Source organism: Acipenser ruthenus, chromosome 39 (genome assembly GCF_902713425.1).
Source record: "Acipenser ruthenus chromosome 39, fAciRut3.2 maternal haplotype, whole genome shotgun sequence".
In the NCBI taxonomy this organism is placed as follows: Eukaryota; Metazoa; Chordata; class Actinopteri; order Acipenseriformes; family Acipenseridae; genus Acipenser; species Acipenser ruthenus.
Window position 1 is genome coordinate 4,549,225 of NC_081227.1, and position 19,455 is coordinate 4,568,679.

General features: G+C 37.5%; 1 protein-coding gene across 7 annotated transcripts in view; it reads right to left on the reverse strand.

Moving 5' to 3' along the window:
* Positions 1–3,448: 3,448 nt before the first annotated feature.
* Positions 3,449–19,455, reverse strand: part of LOC117397092 (neurotrimin-like) — a 237,590-nt gene continuing 221,583 nt past the window's right edge. For 3 of the 7 annotated variants that reach the window (XM_034912614.2, XM_059009677.1, XM_034912613.2), the window contains 6 exons: positions 16,228–16,359; positions 15,664–15,784; positions 14,746–14,897; positions 13,601–13,636; positions 8,143–8,178; positions 3,449–6,310 (listed from right to left, as the gene is read on the reverse strand). In XM_034912614.2, the coding sequence (XP_034768505.2) occupies positions 6,210–6,310; positions 8,143–8,178; positions 13,601–13,636; positions 14,746–14,897; positions 15,664–15,784; positions 16,228–16,359 (578 nt within the window). In that variant the 3' untranslated portion in view covers positions 3,449–6,209. The remainder of the gene's footprint in view (positions 6,311–8,142; positions 8,179–13,600; positions 13,637–14,745; positions 14,898–15,663; positions 15,785–16,227; positions 16,360–19,455) is intronic. The other 4 variants (XM_059009674.1, XM_034912615.2, XM_059009675.1 and 1 more) reach the window with 4 other exon arrangements.

A 19,455-nucleotide genomic window follows, 5' to 3' on the forward strand; every position in this document is an offset into this window, starting at 1 on the left:
CATCTTACAATGCCTACTACTTAGCAGAATATTATGATATTTCCATATATACAGCTGTATATATCAGGGTGTCAGATAGCACCTATCACGTGATAAGAGGTGTTCCATAATCTTCACCCTTGAACTGGCAGACTAAAGGAGGAATAAAGGAGCTTCGTTTTTTGAGGTAAACAAATGCTTTAAAATATGAGGGAAAAGGCTGCAGTCTTACAGGATTTACAACATAAGGTGATATTCTGATGTATGTCTCCATTACTGGAGTTGTCTATTAAATCAAACAATTCTGAGCCACTTTAAGACCTCTGTTATTTTCTATGGAAACAGGCAATTGTATTAACACATCATGACGCCCCAGGTTTTTTTTCTTTCTCTAATTAATACTTTTTTTTTTTTTTTATCTCCAGTTTGAAAGAAAATCTGGACCATTAAATTGAAATGCCATGCTTATTATAAGATCCATTTCAAAACCACAGATTTGAGACCAATAAAAAAAGATCTACTACTTAAAGGGATAACCGAATATCAAACCAAGCTTTTCCAATAGTATTTTCCTCACTGTTAGCAAGTGTTTTGTATGGGGTTTTTTTTTTGTATTCAATAGAAACGCAGGACAGGAGAATAGCACAGGTCAAAATGGTCTAGATGTTAAATATCTGAATCCCATCTGAATACAAAATATAAATCTGTTCAGGGATCAATTCTAAGGTAAAAAAAATCAAACAAAAAACAGATAAAGGCAAAAAGCTGAGCTATTTTATAAACATTCCACTGATTGGAAACTATATTGGATTATAATTTGGAACTGGAACACCTGGAACTGGCCTAGAACATAAAGTACTAGATGAAAGAGTTACAAGATAACTTGTCCCTTAAGTAAATCCTGCATTAAACCTAGTGTTTAAATTAAGAAATCACATTTTGTTTTCTTTGTTGTTGTAAAGGGCACACATTACTCACAGGCTCCAGGATCTCAGTTAAAGAATCTCAGCACAGGTTGAAAGCATATGAGCGATAACATGAACATTTTCTGATTTTTTTTACTATGTTTTCTCATCGGATCAAAAAAATTTTGCATGAATAATATATGTGTTGGTGGATGAAAAGGAACAGCATGGCAGTGATAGCCTAGCCCTCTTGGAATACTAAAAACCTGCAATATACCTTTTCGCAAATTTGATATGCTTGATAATGAATGAGACAGATCTTTTCGCCTCATAACACACCCAGCCCAAGCCTGCAATTAAAAAAACAGAAGTGTTTAAAATCGCTCCCTGTCATAGTAACCTGGCTCGCCACAGAGAAGGCTGTGCATCAGTTTTATGCCTGTATTAAAGCTTACCATTGTATTGTGCAGTTTTACCATGCTTAACCCATGGTTATACTGTGCATTTACCTGGTGCCATGTTTATTAATATCTCACTATTCTTCACAATGCGTACCTATGCTTTACCATGCTTTCACTAGGTTTTGTTACATTTTTGATGTGCTTTCACTAAGAGTCAATTTGGATGCACTTCAGACTGCATTAACTGCACCATAACCGTACTGTACATTACTTACTTTTGTTACATTATTTGATACATGTACTTACAACAAAAGTATATGATCTAGAAAGTAACCCATTCTCACACCCACAGACGTGTGTGCTAAGTGCATGTAGTAAGTGTTAGTAAATGGTACTGGTTAAAATGTATACAAAATGGTGGTGACCTTCAAAGCCCTTAAGCTCATCCCCTGTGCTGTGTGAGTGTGTCAAATTGTATCCTGTAGCTCGCCAGCCAAGTCATTGGATGTGAAAGGGAGGACCCTGTCACAGGTTCTTGTGCGGATGTGTGCAGCTGGGATGTGTAACAGGAGACGTGTTGCTAGGCAACCAGTTGAGCAGGTAGACTCGCCCTGCGCTGAGCTGATCAGGAGGTCCGGATTGGCTGGGGAGCGTGCCCGGGGAGGCTGTGTGGAGCGCAAAAAACGTCTGCGCTACAGCTCGAGAGTACTGCACTGCCATTGCTACACAGATGAGCGCTGAGCAAAAGCTTGCTTTGTTGATATCGAAGAGGAGAGCGTCCGATAATTATTACGGGAACCCTTTAACTGCGAAGGCTTTGCTCAGCCAGGACTGTAGCAAAGACCCGAAGGCCGGGACTTTGGGAGCAACAGCAGCAGGTTAGTTTAGGGGATGCTGATCCCAACCGGTATAGAGAGGGTAATATAGTGTAGTAGGTTCCTGGAGCAGGATGTCTATTTTAATGAGGCTTGCCTTGTGTGGCAAGCTTTTATTTTTAGCTGTGTTTTGTTTTTGCTTTCTTTATTAAATGTGGCACTAGGGCTACCATTGCTGGTAGCCTAGTGGCAGCACCAGTGTTATTAAATCTGCGGGCCTGGGCGGCGTGTCAACACCCAATGCTCTGTGTCTGACTCATTATTATTCAATGATGACCCACACACGAAACACTGTCACAGTGGACCTACCAGTAGTTAAGCTCATTGTCCTGGTGTCTGCTGGATCTTTAAGAAACATTGCACCGTATTTATGGCTCTCTATCCTTTAGACCTACTGTATTGCATATATTTTTAAACATTTAAAAAAAGTCTTAACTTTAACTGGCTCTGCTGCTCACTAAGCACTTTATTGTAAAGAACCTGGAGATGATAAGGGGACGTTTAAGCTTAAATTGTTGTTAATTACAGTTATATCTCTGCTGCCAATCCTGAGGCTTGACATGATCACGGAACTGCCTTCATCACAGCTCACTGCACAATTACAGCATCCTTGAGCAGCGACAGCAGGGGGATGCCAAAGGAAGACAGCCAGAAGAAGGATAAGTAAGGGCATTGACACCAAAGGCTTTGAAATCAATGCTATTAGTGTTGATGGTGGTGGTGTTATAATTACAGTTTATTTTGTCTTTAATGCAGGCTGAGCAGTCTTAAGATAGCACTCAGCACTTGTGATTACACGAGTGCTTGAAGAAAGTCAATACCAAAGTCAATGCATCTTGTCCATTTCAGCAGTGATAACCTCACTCTTCACAACAATGAATAGCTATAGATGATCTCAAGGTCCACAGAGTTTTAGAATGTCTCACGATGGCCTATTTAAACCAATGACAGAAATGACAAATACATACTTTTTTACATGCACAAGAAAACTGAATTAAAGTCTGCACTTCATCTGCTTTGTGAGATATAATTACAAAACAATGTATTAGCAGATGTGCACAGTATAGTTTTCCATGCAGTTCCTTTACACATCTGTATTCTAAAAAAAATCATCCACCCATACATACAGTATTTTACCAATCAAAGAAACTGTGAGCATGCTGTACTATTAATCTCCACCCTTGTGAGGTAGCAGCCTACCACTGACGACACCTCATTATGATGGTGAAACATGTCCGGATTAGCGAGGGGCTACTGTGTGATTATGAAAAGCTTTTTGATAGAAACAGGGGGTGAAGGTGGGGCCCCACTATAGAATCTGATGGGATTAAACTGCCTTTCACTATTTATTCGTTACATGACTTGCAGTGCTAGAGATCTCACTAAGAGGATGCAACATATATTTAAATGAGTATATTGTGGCTCTCTTCAATAAAGTATTTTCTCTTAGTACGGACGACAAAATGTATACCTTGTGAACTGTCGCAACGAAAATGCAAACTGCAATATGTTTGCGCATGCGACGGGCCCATCTTAGTACTTCTACCCCCTCAGTCTTTTTGGCAAAAAAATAAACACCAACAAGTTCAAGCCCATTTGTAGCTGATGGTTGTTGTTGGACATACCTCCATATCGGCCCGTCTCAAGAGACATTAAGATAGTTACATGCACTACTAAACACTGTACACATGAAAGATGTGGCAGTCATTACAGGAAAGATAACAGCTACTTTGAAGTAAAAAAAAAATGCTGTTTACTAAAAAAAAGCTTATATTAAATGCTGGCCTCTACCATTTTGCAGTATGGATTTTGTGACATGTAAAGAATACCGATTTGTGACTGTCAGCTACGAAATCAAAGTAATGGCTAGCATTCTGATCTGCACGACTGCTGTGCAACCATGAAATGACACTAGGCTCCTTTTAGGGCACATTTCATGTTACTAGCATGCAATGATGACATTTACAATCCACCGAAAGGGCTATGCACCCACTGACACTGATTTTAATGTAAAAGGGTACCCACATGTGTCTACAGCAGGTGTGTATTGGGGTGTCTGTGATTAGCAACAGATAAAAAGAACAGGCTTGGATAAAAATCATTCAAACACAGATATGCAAATGATGGAGTTTAATTCCAGGACCAACAAAGGTCAAGTCCAGACCAAATCAGGACAAGCCCATATTCTCTGAACAACAAACTCCAGTGCAGCATCGCTGCACAGACATTATTCCCAGTATATTTTGCATATGGTGATAAAATGAGCTGGTATTCCAACCCAGTTTCAGTCCCAACATTTCAATAAGCCCCTTGATTTTATTGGTCAATCCTAGCAACTCATGTTGCTTTTGCTGCCGTCTAAGTCTTATTTCAATGGTTGCAGACACCTCAGTGAAAATGGTGCCAAATGAATGAGCCAGTAAAACCGAGGTGCTGAAACTGAAGCTGAAATTTCCACAGACACAGGTTGTTTCATGGAATGCTGAACAGTGTTTAATAAAGTACTGTGGATTGAATTACTGCATTTTTAATTTTACCAGGTTTCAAATACAATAATCAGTTTGGGTGACAAATGTAAAGGTGACCCAGAGCACCCTGCATATTCCAGCACTTGATACGCGTCTGTTTCGGCAGCATGGGAACAACGGGCGTATGTTACACATTATCAGGTTCAGAAGTAGAATGAACTGCAGATACCAGCAGCATTGACAGCCATATTGCCATTAGCGTTGGCGCTGATGAGCGTATGTTCTTATCAAAGACAATCAGTGCTGCAGCTGTTGATAAAGAACATTGCTAAGGGGAATATTCCTTCTCCTTGGTGTGGTCATCCGTGGTGATCTTTGTGAGGATTAACACCTCAATTTAAAACGAAATTACAGCTGAACCAATGGCCCTTTGCTCCACATGGCTTATGGGTTTTATTCTGGTAGGGATATTGATAAAGGTGTTTTACATGTTTCCCTTGATCTGTTTTTTTTGTATTTCTTTATTGTATCTTAAAATTGTGGTCTCGCATTTTAAAACTATAACATTGTTTATTATATTCCATTACTGCAGGACATATTTATCATGCAGGTTACTAAAAAAAAAAATAATAATAATTAGCACAATGTTAATGTTTTGGTCCACTGGCATATACTTTATAATGTTGAATAAGAATGTACATCAAAGAAAACGTTAACAAATCATAATGTGTATCCCTTATTTACAATAAAATGTGTCTGGTCAAAAGGTAATTGATCTACTGTGCATACAGTGAAGCAGCTGACATCAATGAGGGTACATTTATCAGTCGATACAGTAACTGAAGACAGGTTATTCTATCTATTTTTTTTACATAGAAATAGATTATGCAGAAACCGATTTCTAGAAATTCGGTAGCTTCGGATGGTGAATAACATGTTACTGTTAAAAAAAAGCCACATCTAGATTGTTATTTTGAAAACTGAATTGATGATATAAATGCAAAATGGATCTGAAACCATAAGCCCTGAGTTGCCAGCATTAGTTAGTTTGATAAAATGTATAATGTTTTGCCGGTTTTACACAGGTACCAAACAAGCAATACATATGCCTTTTCAATTGCTTGTAGTACGGAAATTTACTTAGTAGCAACAATATATCATATACTTTTTATCTCCAATATCTATACTCTGAAAATATTTCATCATATTACTAAAAAGGAATATAGCACTCATCACTTAAAAATACCACCATGTATAATATTGAGGAGAAAACTTTCGTTTTTTCCTACATACTACTGCCCACTGCAGATGTCAGTGGTTAACAATAAAATCAAAAACAAAATCAAACAAACAAAAACATTAACAGCCTTTTTTTTTAGACCATGGTACAATGGGGGCGTTCGATTGCAGCAACAAAGAGGGCAGTCATCTTCTGTACACAGACTTTCAAACTGACAAAAAGAAAAAACGTATTGTATTTTTGCAATTTCAAAATTGAAGATTGGGTCTCCTGCTTTGTGCAAAAGTCTGTGGTGCTGAAAAGAAAGAAACCGGACGCTGCCCCTCGGAGATAGTTCTGCATCAAAATTTGAGCAGGAGCTGCACACAGAGAATCATCAACAGGTAGGCCGAGGCATGAATTCCTGTGCCACTGCTCTTCCCATCCTGCGCTGCTCCAAGATCTGTAGGAGGGGGAGTAAACATTCATTTAAAGACCGTTTTGTTTTGCTCCAGTACAAAACGATAGGTGTCCATAAAGTCCTGTTTTTACCACGGACAAGTATACAAACCTAATCCGACACTGGTTAGGACAGCAATGGTTAGGGTTAGGGTCAGGGTTAGGGTTAGGGTTAGGGAGGCTTGGTGGTCCAGTGGTTAAAGAAAGGAGGTCCCTGGTTCTAATCCCCGCTCAGCCACTGACTAACCATGTGACCCTGAGCAAGTCACTTAACCTCCTTGTGCTCTGTCCTACGGTTGAGATGTAAGACTTAAGTCCTATTTTAAGTGTGCAGCAGTTGTTGATGCATAGTTCACCCCTTAATCTCTGTAAGTCGCTTTGGATAAAAGCGTCTTCTAAATGACTAATTAATAATACATTCCGTTAAGCTAATTTTAAATTCGGATACAAATTTCATGTAATCTTTGAACAAAAAAAGACTTTATGGACCAAGCTATCTTTTGTACATTTAAGTTACTACAGAGCTGATGGTTTTTTTCAACACCAGACACAGCTAGACTGCAAAGACTCTGAAATGCAGCAACTGTTGTTACTAGCTTATAACTTGAAAATTAAAGCATGCCTTTGCTGAATCTAGTAGCTAAGGTAGTAGTAGTAGTAGTAGTATATCGATTGTCAGCAAGAACAGTTTGATCCACAGCACTGCTTAACTAACAGAGTTAATTAAACAATGTAAAAAATGTACATTAAAACAATAGAGTGGAAAGGAATGCGATGTGATGGGTATACTGGTTTTGAAACATTGAATACACTCTATTTTATTGACTTAATATGACAAGTTTATGTGTATCATCTGAATATAACTAGTAAAGGACACAAGCGTTTTTTTTTTTTTTTTAGTAACGTGTTGAAAGTGTGAACCTGAATATTGTGGGGTTACCTGCTTTAAATGGCTTCAACCCTTTCCTAAAACAAGTTCCTGGAAGGTCTGTTATGGAACATTGCCCTAAAATGTGCCAGTGCCACTGAAGTTTTGGGTCTGTTTACACAGCTGCTGGAGAAAATACTAAGAGGTTTTCATAAAATAAGTGGTGGTGCTCAGCTGGCTTTAGCAGACATTCATTCAAGGAGCCAGTGTCATTCCATCAGCCAGAGAGCTCTTACAATTTCCTTTCATCTGTCCGCCCAAAACTCATGAAGCTCCAAACAAAGGGAAAAGGTCATTTGTTGGCACTCTGAGTTGTGTTTGTTTTGAAAGTTTTATGATTTATTATGTTGACAGTCAATGGAAAATTCTGTCTTTGCCAGGCCTTCATTCTTTTCGGCAAAATGCCACGCTGTAACTCGTGAAGCGTCTGATGCCATGGTGGAATGGACAGCGAGGGAGAGGGCTTGACTCTCTTGACCTCTATCCGTTTTGGAGACGTAACAGTTTACAACAGCTACACAATACATGTTATTCAAAAGTAGCTGGAACATACACTATAGAACTATAGATCTGATTTATTTGCTGCAACACGAATAAACATCAATAGAAGGTGTTGACATTGTTTTTGTCAAAAATATACATATATATATATTTTACAGTTTTAATATAATTTCGCTACAATTTCCAAACTGAAATTCCAATAATTCCAAAATGAACAAGGTTATTTGCATCATAAAGGCTCATGAGTGAGTTCAGAAGCTGTTCTGTAGGGGATATTAAATTGGGTTAGCAGGTTAGAGAGATGTTTTCTATATTAGACGTATGTTAAATGTTATACATTTCCTTTATGTATCATACTTATGAGCTAATTGAGTGTTATTGGAATTTACTGTAATGCATATACAAACCTCTCAGTATTGCATACTTTGTAGATGTTGTCTTCTCTAAAAGAAATTAAATCATTTTATATTAGATTTGAGGTTTGAGGGAATACAGAACACTGGTGAAAAGCTGCTCTTAGATGACAATACAGGTCTTGGTAAGATTCTGCATAGACTAAATACGAACTCTAGCAGTTGACAGTGGATAAGCTGCATGAAGACCCAACCTGAAATCACATCAATGTTATTTATTGTCACCCCAAGCCAGATAACGGCCATATTTTAGACCCAGTCTGATTTGGAGTACCATTTTCAAGTTACTTTTGAACAAGTCTAAACTGGATTGCTTAATTGCAGATCCCTTCTGCAGCCACAAGGGTGTTGAGAAGAATGAGAAGTACCTAGGACTGGATTCAATCAAAATGACAGGCGGCGACATTGACTTTGATTTAATTCAGGCCCTAGTCATGGAAGCTCCCAATCCTGCATCATAATGATGGCAGTCTAGTTCATCCAAAACAGAAGAGCTGAAATGACCACATTATGGTCACTGACCATGCACAGCTGCTCCTTCCATTACTTCCATTATAAATATATCCCACGTTCCAGATCATTATCATTATCTAGCTGGAGGATAAATCCTTGACCAATCAACCAGACAGGTCAACCTTAATCACTGCTGGCCATATACAAGCTAATCAAATGCTGTCCAGACGGCAGATTACTATACTAACCCGCTTGGTGCATAGCACACAGTGCACAGAGGTAAGCGCTGACATTACTGCAGAAAAAAAATCCTTATGTAGGACCATACCACCTCCTCCTCCTAGCATGACTGCTTTGCAGAGCACTGTGGCAGCATGGCTTTAACTTGCAGGGAACCGTTAATCTGGCGGATTACAACAGCATTCTTAAGGGACATGCCTTGCCATCTTCGTCGTGGTTGATGGGCTTGTATTTGCCAGACACTAATTAAGTCAGTAAGAGCAATGTTTAGCATGACCATGGCACTGTAACATAAGAACATGCATGGGACGAAGAAGAAGAAGAAGAAGAAGAAGAAGAAGAAGAAGAAGAAGAAGAAGAAGAAGAAGACATTATGCGATTTGATGTTTGTTTTGCTTTTCTGTGTTTAATTTAAACACAAATAACGCTGTCTCCTGATTATGGACCCTGACAACCTCATTATAATGGGGTAGCATGGTATAGCACTGGGGCAGCAGTGTGGAGTAGTGGTTAGGGCTCTGGACTCTTGACCGGAGGGTCGTGGGTTCAATCCCTGATGGGGGTACACTGCTGTTGTACTCTTGAGCAAGGTACTTTACCTAGATTGCTCCAGTAAAAACCCAACTGTATAGATGGGTAATTGTATGTAAAAAAGAATGTGATATATAAATAATGTGATATCTTGTAACAATTGTAAGTCGCCCTGGATAAGGGCATCTGCTAAGAAATAAATAATAATAATAATACATATATATATATATATATATATATATATAACATCCTAGTACCGTACACTAGTAAAATAAAACATAATTCTGTTGGCAAGAAATGAAGAAAATTATTGAAATGTAGGCTACGTAATCAAGTAATAGTGTTTCAAACAAACTGAGATAGGTGGGCTTTAGTCTAGCATCGTTATGGTTTTAATGAGTTTTCCACTGTTGTCTGAATCGAAATGCACCTAATTAAAATGGATAACGTGGTCTACTTGGATGATCTACAGGAACTTGAAAGCAATCTAATTAATGCCAACTGATCTGTTTGGCATGTATTGTCAAAGGGATCAAATGAATGATTAAACTGGAAAATGGGACTCATTTCAAACTAATGAAGAAGTGGTTTTAAGTAGAGTAATTGAATTGAAAACACATTTGGTTATGGTCACTGTTTGAACAGAAATGTAACAATGTTACCAGGGTACAGTACACCCCAAAGCAAGTTTGATTTGAGTATTGAATTGAGTATTATCAGCTACCTTTTAGAAACTAAAAGTATATGTAAAAGATAATATGTTAATGCTGTGGCAGGTGTAGTATCTACAGTAGATCTGAGTGGTTAAAATGTTGAATGGAAATCGGTAAGAGATTTTGTATTACAAAAGTGTAAGGACACATATGGGAGAATTGTGCATGTATGCATCTGTGCAAACAGTTAACACTCTGTACTAGTAACCACGTAATTACATTGTAGTGACTGTGTAAATACAGATATTACACAGTAACTACTGCATTGTTACATGCAAATGGCCTGTTAACGACATGTTGTTACCTGACGCATTTTCAAAGCCTGTTTTTTTTTAAAGCCCATTTTGAAGAACTAAATCGAGTTTCCAGATCAGTGTATTCTTATTTTTCAAAGCACTATATAAACATGATCAAAATAAAACTCCTTAAAACATTCCATAAAACAGTCCCTAAAGATTTGTATATAAAGTCCAACATCTGACACTTAATACATATTACTTTGCACTTTAAATGACATATTTTGTTAGATCCACCTACTGAGAAACACCTCAATTAGCCAGAATTCCAATCAGGTGATGGCTCAATAGGGCAAAAAGTACATGTGTTCCTTATTGCACTGTGTTATCTTACTCCAAAGGAGCAGATTGGTATATTAATAATAATGACACATGTGATAACATCAACTGGTAAACCTAATTACCACATAAGAACATAAGGCGATGCATATTATGCTCTGAATCTGGCTTGGTGTTGATACAGATTGCATTTCAAACTACTGGCTAACACAGAAAAAACATACTGTATTTTCTAACAGCAGTGTAAATAAGGAACGTGCCAGATGAGGTGCCTGCCATCTCCTGTTGGATTCATCAGACTGCTGTCTAAAAGTATCTGAGCATCTTGTTTTGTTTCCAAAGGGTAATATGACAGCAAGGGGGGGGGGGTCTGTTATAGGATACACTGACAGCTCTACCACACAGGGACTGCAAGGTGGAGTACACAAAAAGTTTGTCTCTGTATAAACCCAACCGTCATGTCTCTGACTATGTCCTCTAAATGTGGTGATGGCTGCATGTCAGTGCAGTAAGAAAGGTATCAAGAAGACTATATGCACACATGTTGCAGCATGTTCCTTGTATGTAAGGTAAAACTGAAGGCAGAAAGATATTAGGCTTGCCTTTTGGATTCCCTGATTGAAGATACAGGCCAGTTGTTCTTGACTAAACTCTCGAGAAGTATAAGACTTGTGTGAAAATCTATTTTCACGCTGCAGTTTATTCTAACAGTAAGGTAATGAATTGTAGCTTGTGCTTAAATTTGTATAAGCAACTGAAAAAGCACCAATAAGTAAGACTTGAGTCAGGAATTTTAAAAGCAGAATATATCTCTGCATGGAACCGTATATTTACATGGATTGTTAAATATCTGAATACCAAAGCTCTCCCTCATCCAGGCTGTCAACTTCCCCTTACATCATACTATGATACGCTGAAATCTACCTGCCGTAACAATTTAAATGTTCCAGCTCTTAACTTTTAATTGTGAGAAATTAACTGTGGCCTCTTGGGGGTCTTCATCTCGGAATACATCAACTCACAACATCAAGCCATCTTCCAGCCTCAGGGTCCATTTTACAATGGTGTAGCTGAGGTTTCATCAGCGAGCTTGTTGTGTTTAACAGCATTAACTATTGAGTGTGTGTGTGTGGTTGTAAAGCAACAGTTAGTCATATCACAAAACACAGAGCAAATATTCGAATGCACTATATTACTGTTACCAGTATTAGTTCCTATAATGTGTCAGCTGGTTGACGGTATCAACGTGCAGGGCATAAACATCTAACTCGATGAGTTTCTTAATGGGAAATGACGAGGAATTAGTGTGCTTTGCGTATTTACAGTTTTCCTCCGTTTGTCGAGTAAAATCGTGAAAAATATGATTCGGTATAACTTTTGTTTCAAAATGCAAACTGTAAATTAATTCTATCAAAAAAATAAGTAACGTCCAGCTTAAGTTAAACAACAACAACAAAAAAAAAAACTACAAAGGACTGTTTTGTCAAAGGGTCAGTCCTGTAGGCATTCCATTAATATTCCTTTTAATTTCTGTTGAACTTTACTCATTACACCCTGAGTTTCTTTAGGGAGATCCATCCAATTATTGCATGACACAATACATTATATAAAGCAATGCAACAGGATTAGAATTACAATTCAAGTAGTTAATTTACCCCAAGGGAGGAAACACTAAACCTTACCTTAAAATCTGTAGTTTAATTAACACATTCAACACCTAACAATACAAACATTCAGCATGACTCTTACTGGTAAGTGACCTGTATCGAACTTGAGTATGGGACTACACTTTAATATACCTATCTGCATTTTGTTTCAACTGGTTATGTGCCTGAATTAAAAATAAATAAATTTTTTTTTTTTTTTGGCACCTGAAACCATGTCTCAGTTTTGCTGACCATAGTAGCTTTGGAGAGAGTGCAAAGAAGAGCAACTAGACTAATTCCATACAAGGCTAACTTGTACAGCCTGAGTTATGAGAATAGCTAGAGGAAACTAAACCTCTATGCTAGAAAATGAGACTTGATAAAAGTTTTCAAAACCCTATGAAAAAAATCAGTTCACGATGATGGTTCTGCAAGAGCTGTATGGATTTCTGGGAACAATAGAACTTCAATGCATTGTTGGGCCATACCTTCTCTCTCACCACTGTTTAGTTTTCTCTACAGTAGAGATCTAATAGCATAGAAGTGTATTATTACAAAAAAAAAAAATACATATAAAACACAACTCAAGATTTACAATCAAGCTTCCCTGCACATGCTATACAGTACAGCTCTCACAGTTACTTACATGGGCAAAAGTAAAGCAGGTTAAAAGCACAATGTAGACAGGCCACGTGGAGAGATGAAGAAGGTGGAAAGAAAAAACAAAATGACGTGTTAATAAAAAGATAACAAAAGAACAGTGTACCATTCCACACACGAGGAAGCTCTGATTCATCGCAGTTTTGTTCAGGGGATGTGCCAAGCAGAATGTATGTGGTATAGTCTGCATTGTTGCTTTTTAAACTGAATTGTGTTGCGCATAAGGCTAACAACCAATTTTTTTATGAACGATTGTATGAATATGTAATCTTGACATGACAAATGATGCATATATGGTTTGGTCCCATCAAATTATTACAAACATGGGAAAATATGTTTTTTTAATAAACTCTGAAGGATATTATGTGGTTTTATTTAAATACATTCTTTGGTGTAATAAGGTGTATTAGAAACGCATCAGGATGTGTATACTTTCAAACATTCCCATGAACTGTGGACAAAAATAGCTGCAATGTGCATTCATGGGCTAAACAAGTCTCACATGCAATTAGAGATAACTAATCTTCATCAGTGTGGGAATGGGAGGGTTCACTCATGCATGTATGAACGGCTGCACTATCCGTGAAAAAGAAGGGATTATTGACAGCAAACATTCATAATGCTCAATACTGACCTTGCACCAGTGTTGAGCTTGTGGGCTCATTTGTTTCTACACCAGAAGAAAGAAAATTAGAAAAAGAAAAGGAATATCATTTTATTCTGTATCATTTGCTTTCTTGTGTACGATTGTTCATTGAAGACATGGGGGATAAAAATGGTCATCCTTCTGGTGATTGCGATCCTGGCATAATATATCTTGTGATCTGGACATTTGATTTTATTTTTTCCCCCTGTCTTTAATGAGCCACCTGACCTTGTGCACAAATGTAAATATTGTTTTTTTCTTTAAAAGCATGACGCCGATGTCAGAATTTGTGAAATACATTAGGCTGAAGTATAGTGAGCTGTGAAGCTTTAGTAAGGTGACTGCCAGATCCATTAGACAAATGCACTGAAAGAGCAAGTTACACTGCTATTGCACCTAATATAAAGCTTGCAGGGTTTTCAGGCAGGAAATCTATAGTATCATTAATACAAGTAACTAGTACACTTATTGGTCAACCCTCAAGCCAATTACTGGCAAGTTCCCCTATAAGGTATATAAACCTATACCTATACATGCTTTTGAATTACCACCTCCTCCCCAACCACCACCACCTCACTCCCAGCCTTGTCCGGAGGGGGGAGGGAGGAGTATACGATGCTCCTCTGTTGAATATTTTTTGTTCACCGGGATGAACACATTGCATAGATTTATTGTATTGTACTGTTTGTTTTTTTAGCATGCGGCACCGGGATGTGTCGAAGGATGAGGCTGCGCTCCAACTAATTTTTACTCCACTTATTTTTCTTCACCCATTGTTTGGGTTCAATGTTTTGGGAAATCTGTAAGATTGTGTATTATAATAAAGGTGGTTATTTAAGGCAAGATTGTCCTGACTGAACTGTGTTGTCTTTATCCTCTCTACAGGCACTGTAAAAAAAAAAGCTGCAATCATTGCCATGTACAACGCTGTTTTATCAGGACGTTCTGGAGTGTTAGTCCATTAAATTAATATATCTTAGACCCAAACATCATGTCTTACAATAAATCGCTAAATCTACTTTATAGAACATCCTGTGCTATGACCATACTTTATTTGGATAGCAATTTTAAACAGGCTTCACGTATAACAATCTGCATGTCTAGAAGTGCGTAATTATGATTGGTACACTCACCATACAGTATTAAGCTTGTAGTTACGTTCCCTAGTTTGTTCGTTGCCTTGCAGGTGTAGTTGCCATAATCCTCCTCAGACACATTGAAAAAGGTAAGCATGGACAGCCTGCCCTTGTTCTGAATCTGAATCCCATTTAATCCATTGAAGATCCTGCAAAACAGTACCATAATGATCAGACTATAACATGCACACTGTGTATACCACTGACCTAGTATATAACATGTAACCTGTACATAGCATGCAGGAATTCTGATTATTACATGGCAGTGAAAGACTGATATTGGAGGGACGCCTATGGTTTCCGTATGTGTTGAATTGCGAACATGTTAATATCCGATGATCAGGGACAACATGAATTTTTGTCTCAGTTGTGTGAAATATTTAAGAGCTTATGTAAAAATGATGTATTCATAACGCGGATCTACTGGAAATGTCAATAATGTGGCAATTTAAATTTGAGAATATGACCTTTTCTAGGCTTTCTAGTCACAGACTTGTGACATTTAGCCAACAAGTTAATGACTTTCTCTAGTCTGCAGTCATCTGGAAGATCAACCTATGATTACTGTAATTGCATGGTTTAATAAACAAATAAATAAATAAATAAATTAATAATAATAATAAAAATAATAATAATAATAATAATAATAATAATAATAATAATAATAATAATAACAACATGTGTGACTTGGATGCATATAGTTCTGACCATGAGTGTTTATGAAAAGTAAGCACTGTTTTTCATTATAGTACTGGTGTCAGTAGAGGAAATCAAGTGAATTTGGTCACATCTGCTTGTTTATTATAAATTAATGTTGATAGCCATATCCCATATGTTAAAATATGAAACGGTAAAACTGAATTTAAGGACCCACCATTTGGTGTGTACCAAGCACAAATTACTAATGGATCTTACCTTCTGTCTTCTATGTACCACTCAAAAGCTGCGGTTGGCACAGCGATTGCTTCACAACGCAAAATCCCTTTCTGACCCACTGCGACCCCCAAATTCTTAGCATTTGAGATATAGGGAGGGACTGTGGACACACAGAAAAGAGTGCGCAATAAACAAGCAGCACCACGTCAAGAATCCTACCAAGATCGCATGAAGCAGTTCAACAAGGTTATTTGTAATATTTATTTGGAATTCATTAACACCTCTTCACATTTCATGTAGATATACGGCAGATAGATAAATTGCCAAGGCCAGCAACCTTTCTTCATTCGCAACTGTATTATAAATTCTAGAGCACAGAAAAGAGAATACAAATCCTTCAAAGCTGTACCAATCTCTGCAACACAGATGACAAAGAAATACTGTGACTCCAGCGCCTTGCAACAAATCTAAATCTTTTCTCAATTATATTAATGTGCTTGTTTTCTTCCCGTGGTCTGGCCCCTGGCGCTTACAGTAGTGAAATTCTGTGACTGTTCACCCGCACTGTTTACGTATAAACATGATGAACGTTTGTGAACTTACAGTTGACTATAACTTGTACTTTTTTTATGTCTGTTGAGACTTCGTTTGAAGCACTGCACTCATAAACACCAGCGCTCTGCTTGGTAATTGCTGGGATTTCCAAATACTCCTCCTCAGACAGGAAACCCGGAGCTGAAAGAGAAGACAAAAAAAACCAATATGAATAAAACGAGAATTCAAGGAAGACTGGAGTCCAGAGTCAAACTTGTATACATCCCAGGGGAATTTAGAGTCTAACCAATTTATTTATTTTTTTTTAATGTGTAAATCAAGTTTATCTATTCATGAAACTGTTCTAAAGAATAAAATAAAAATAAAAAGGTCTTTGAACTTTAGACTTTGATTTACAAGTATGTATGTAACTCGTGAATTAAAGCTTTGTGAATAAGGGCCCAGAAGTTCTCTAGGAAAAATCTAAAAGATGCATGCAAACATGATGTCTCTCAGACATGCTTGTTAGCTATGAAACCACAGTGGACTTCATCAAAAGAGGTTCCATCACGGCATTCCATAGAGAGTCATGAAAGGGTTCTATGTGCAGCTCTTAAGAGTATGAAAACTGTCAACTACGCTTTAGTCAAGCTTTCAATTAAAGTGATGCCAAATAATTTTCATGATAATACACTGTGATAAAATATTACCAGTGGACTAATGTGGTGCGTGTATGACATATCCTCTTGTTGATATTCACTCTGGTGTGCCAGCTATACTTACAGAGACGGCATGTTTGAGAGCTCTCTATAGCCTCTGGCTTGTTCCCCCAGAGATCATCTACAGTACTGTACAGGAGCTGAGGCAAAGCTATGTCCTGGAGGATTCATGATTTACTGCACTTCTTTGAATTATTTTTATGAAGCATTTTCACTCCTCTCCTGACCATTGCGCAACTGAAGTTTAGTAGCAGAGAACAAAGTTTTTTTTTTTTTTTTGTTTTTTTTTGTGTGTGTACCAGAACATGTTGCAAAAACTAATTTAACCTGAAATTTCCACACTAAAAAATAAATAAATAAATAAATAAATAAATAAATGCAGAAATACTATATATGAACAATTATCGGTGTTGATTTCACCCACCAATAATTCACCCCAAAATTTTCTTAGTTTAAGAAAAAAAGTCACCAGGATATGATGATTGAAACAGAAAGTGATTCTAAACAAATAAGAATAATACATTTGTTAAGGCAGCTGTGACGCTCCAGACCTGCAGCAAGAGCAGATGCTGTTCAGACATATGCCATCCCAGTATTGCCAGACGTGATTGCTTATTAGGTCATCTCTTATCAGGACATGAAAAGAGAGAAATCAAATCAGCTGGTGGGGTTACGATTTTAACTTCGCCAGCAAGCTTGCATTATTTATAACGCATGTATTCATTTATTTATTAAACTGTTTAAAATATTAATACAGGACAGCCCTCTGAGACGAAGCATCTTATTTACAGTTGCACCCTGCTGGCAGCAGTGGCATCGAGGTTACACTGAAACAAGCCAATGTGTCAATCACAGCAAGGAATGAGGTTCAAAGCAAGTGATGTGAGATTTAAACATGTGCTTTATCACTGTTTTACAAGCCCAGAAAGAAGGAAATATGGCTTGCTTTGGTGTGGAAGAGGGTTTTAGGGTGAAACACATGTTGAGACTATGTAGTTTTTAGGCACTAATCCCACAGATTACAGATAAAACGATTGGATGTCTGTAGCAAGCTTGGTAAGTAGGGGGCAGTGTAGTATACAAGAGTGTAATGGTATTGTTGAGTGTAATATATAGAATATACAGTCATGTTAAAGATAAAGCCATAATCATTATACTCCTAACAGTGATTATTGTAATCTTGTATTATATATATAAAACAATAATAATAATAATAATAATAATAATAATAATAATAATAATAATAATAATAATAATAATAATAATAATAATAATAACAACAATAATATCATCTATGATGTGGATGCATATAGTTCTGACCATGAATGTTTTTGAAAAGTAGATACTGTCTTTTATTATGGTATTGGTGTGAGAGGAGGAAACCAAGTTAATTTGGTGACATCTGCTTGTTAATTATAAATGTTGACAGCCATACCCCAAATGTTAAAATACGAATTGGTAAAACTGAATTTTGTTCAAAGAATTTGCTACTAAATTGGAGCATGGAATGCTGAAAACCCACAAATGAAAGATAACGATAATCACATCACCTTGGACAGTCCCACAGATAGATGTCATTTAGTTTCTCACCACAAGGGACGGCCAGACTGAAACGGCTTTACATTGCAGTCCCTGGCATGCTTTGAACCATGCACTCCACTGACCCAGTCCAACACTGTTTGGCAACTAAAGGATGACATCCCTCTCAGAAAGTCAATCTACGCTTTATTTAATATATCTATGCTCTGCTACTGCTTAAGTGAAATAGCTACATCAGACCTTACATTGCTTTCATAACTGATACTCATGGATAAGCATCACTGGGTCTGAATAGCACAGTTATACAGCAGGTCTGTTTTCCCTGGTGCACTTACTCTACATAAAGTGGGCAGCAGTGTGGAGTAGTGGTTAGGGCTCTGGACTCTTGACCGGAGGGTTGTGGGTTCAATCCCCAGTGGGGGACACTGCTGTTGTACCCTTGAGCAAGGTACTTTACCTAGATTGCTCCAGTAAAAACCCAACTGTATAAATGGGTAATTGTATGTAAAATAATGTGATATCTGTATAATGTGAAATAATGTATAATGTCATATCTTGTAACAATTGTAAGTCGCCCTGGATAAGGGCGTCTGCTAAGAAATAAATAATAATAATAATAATAACATAAACTCATCAGCTTCTTAATGCATACTCAAATGTACAGCATGCATTTGTTTAACATTGCAATTCATTTGAATATGACGCGTTAGTCGTCTTCTGTAAAAGCAGCGACGTGAGATTTCTCAGATAGGTGCACAGGTATGAGCTGGACTTTTTATTGTATAGCCACTTTGTTAATAAAATGACATTCCTTGTCCCTGGATAGGCATTCCGACTGTATTTAAATGTGGAATGTGGATCCCTAACTGGTGATTGTTTTCCTCTTCTCCTTTCCTTGCCGAAGGCTGCTGATGTCTGACTGGAATATAGATTGCTTTTCAAACGAAGCCTTGGCCTGATGCCATCAATCTGCACCGAGAAAGCCAGCCGATACTGATACCCTCCCATTACAGGCGTAAGCTCTTGAACCAGAATTGTT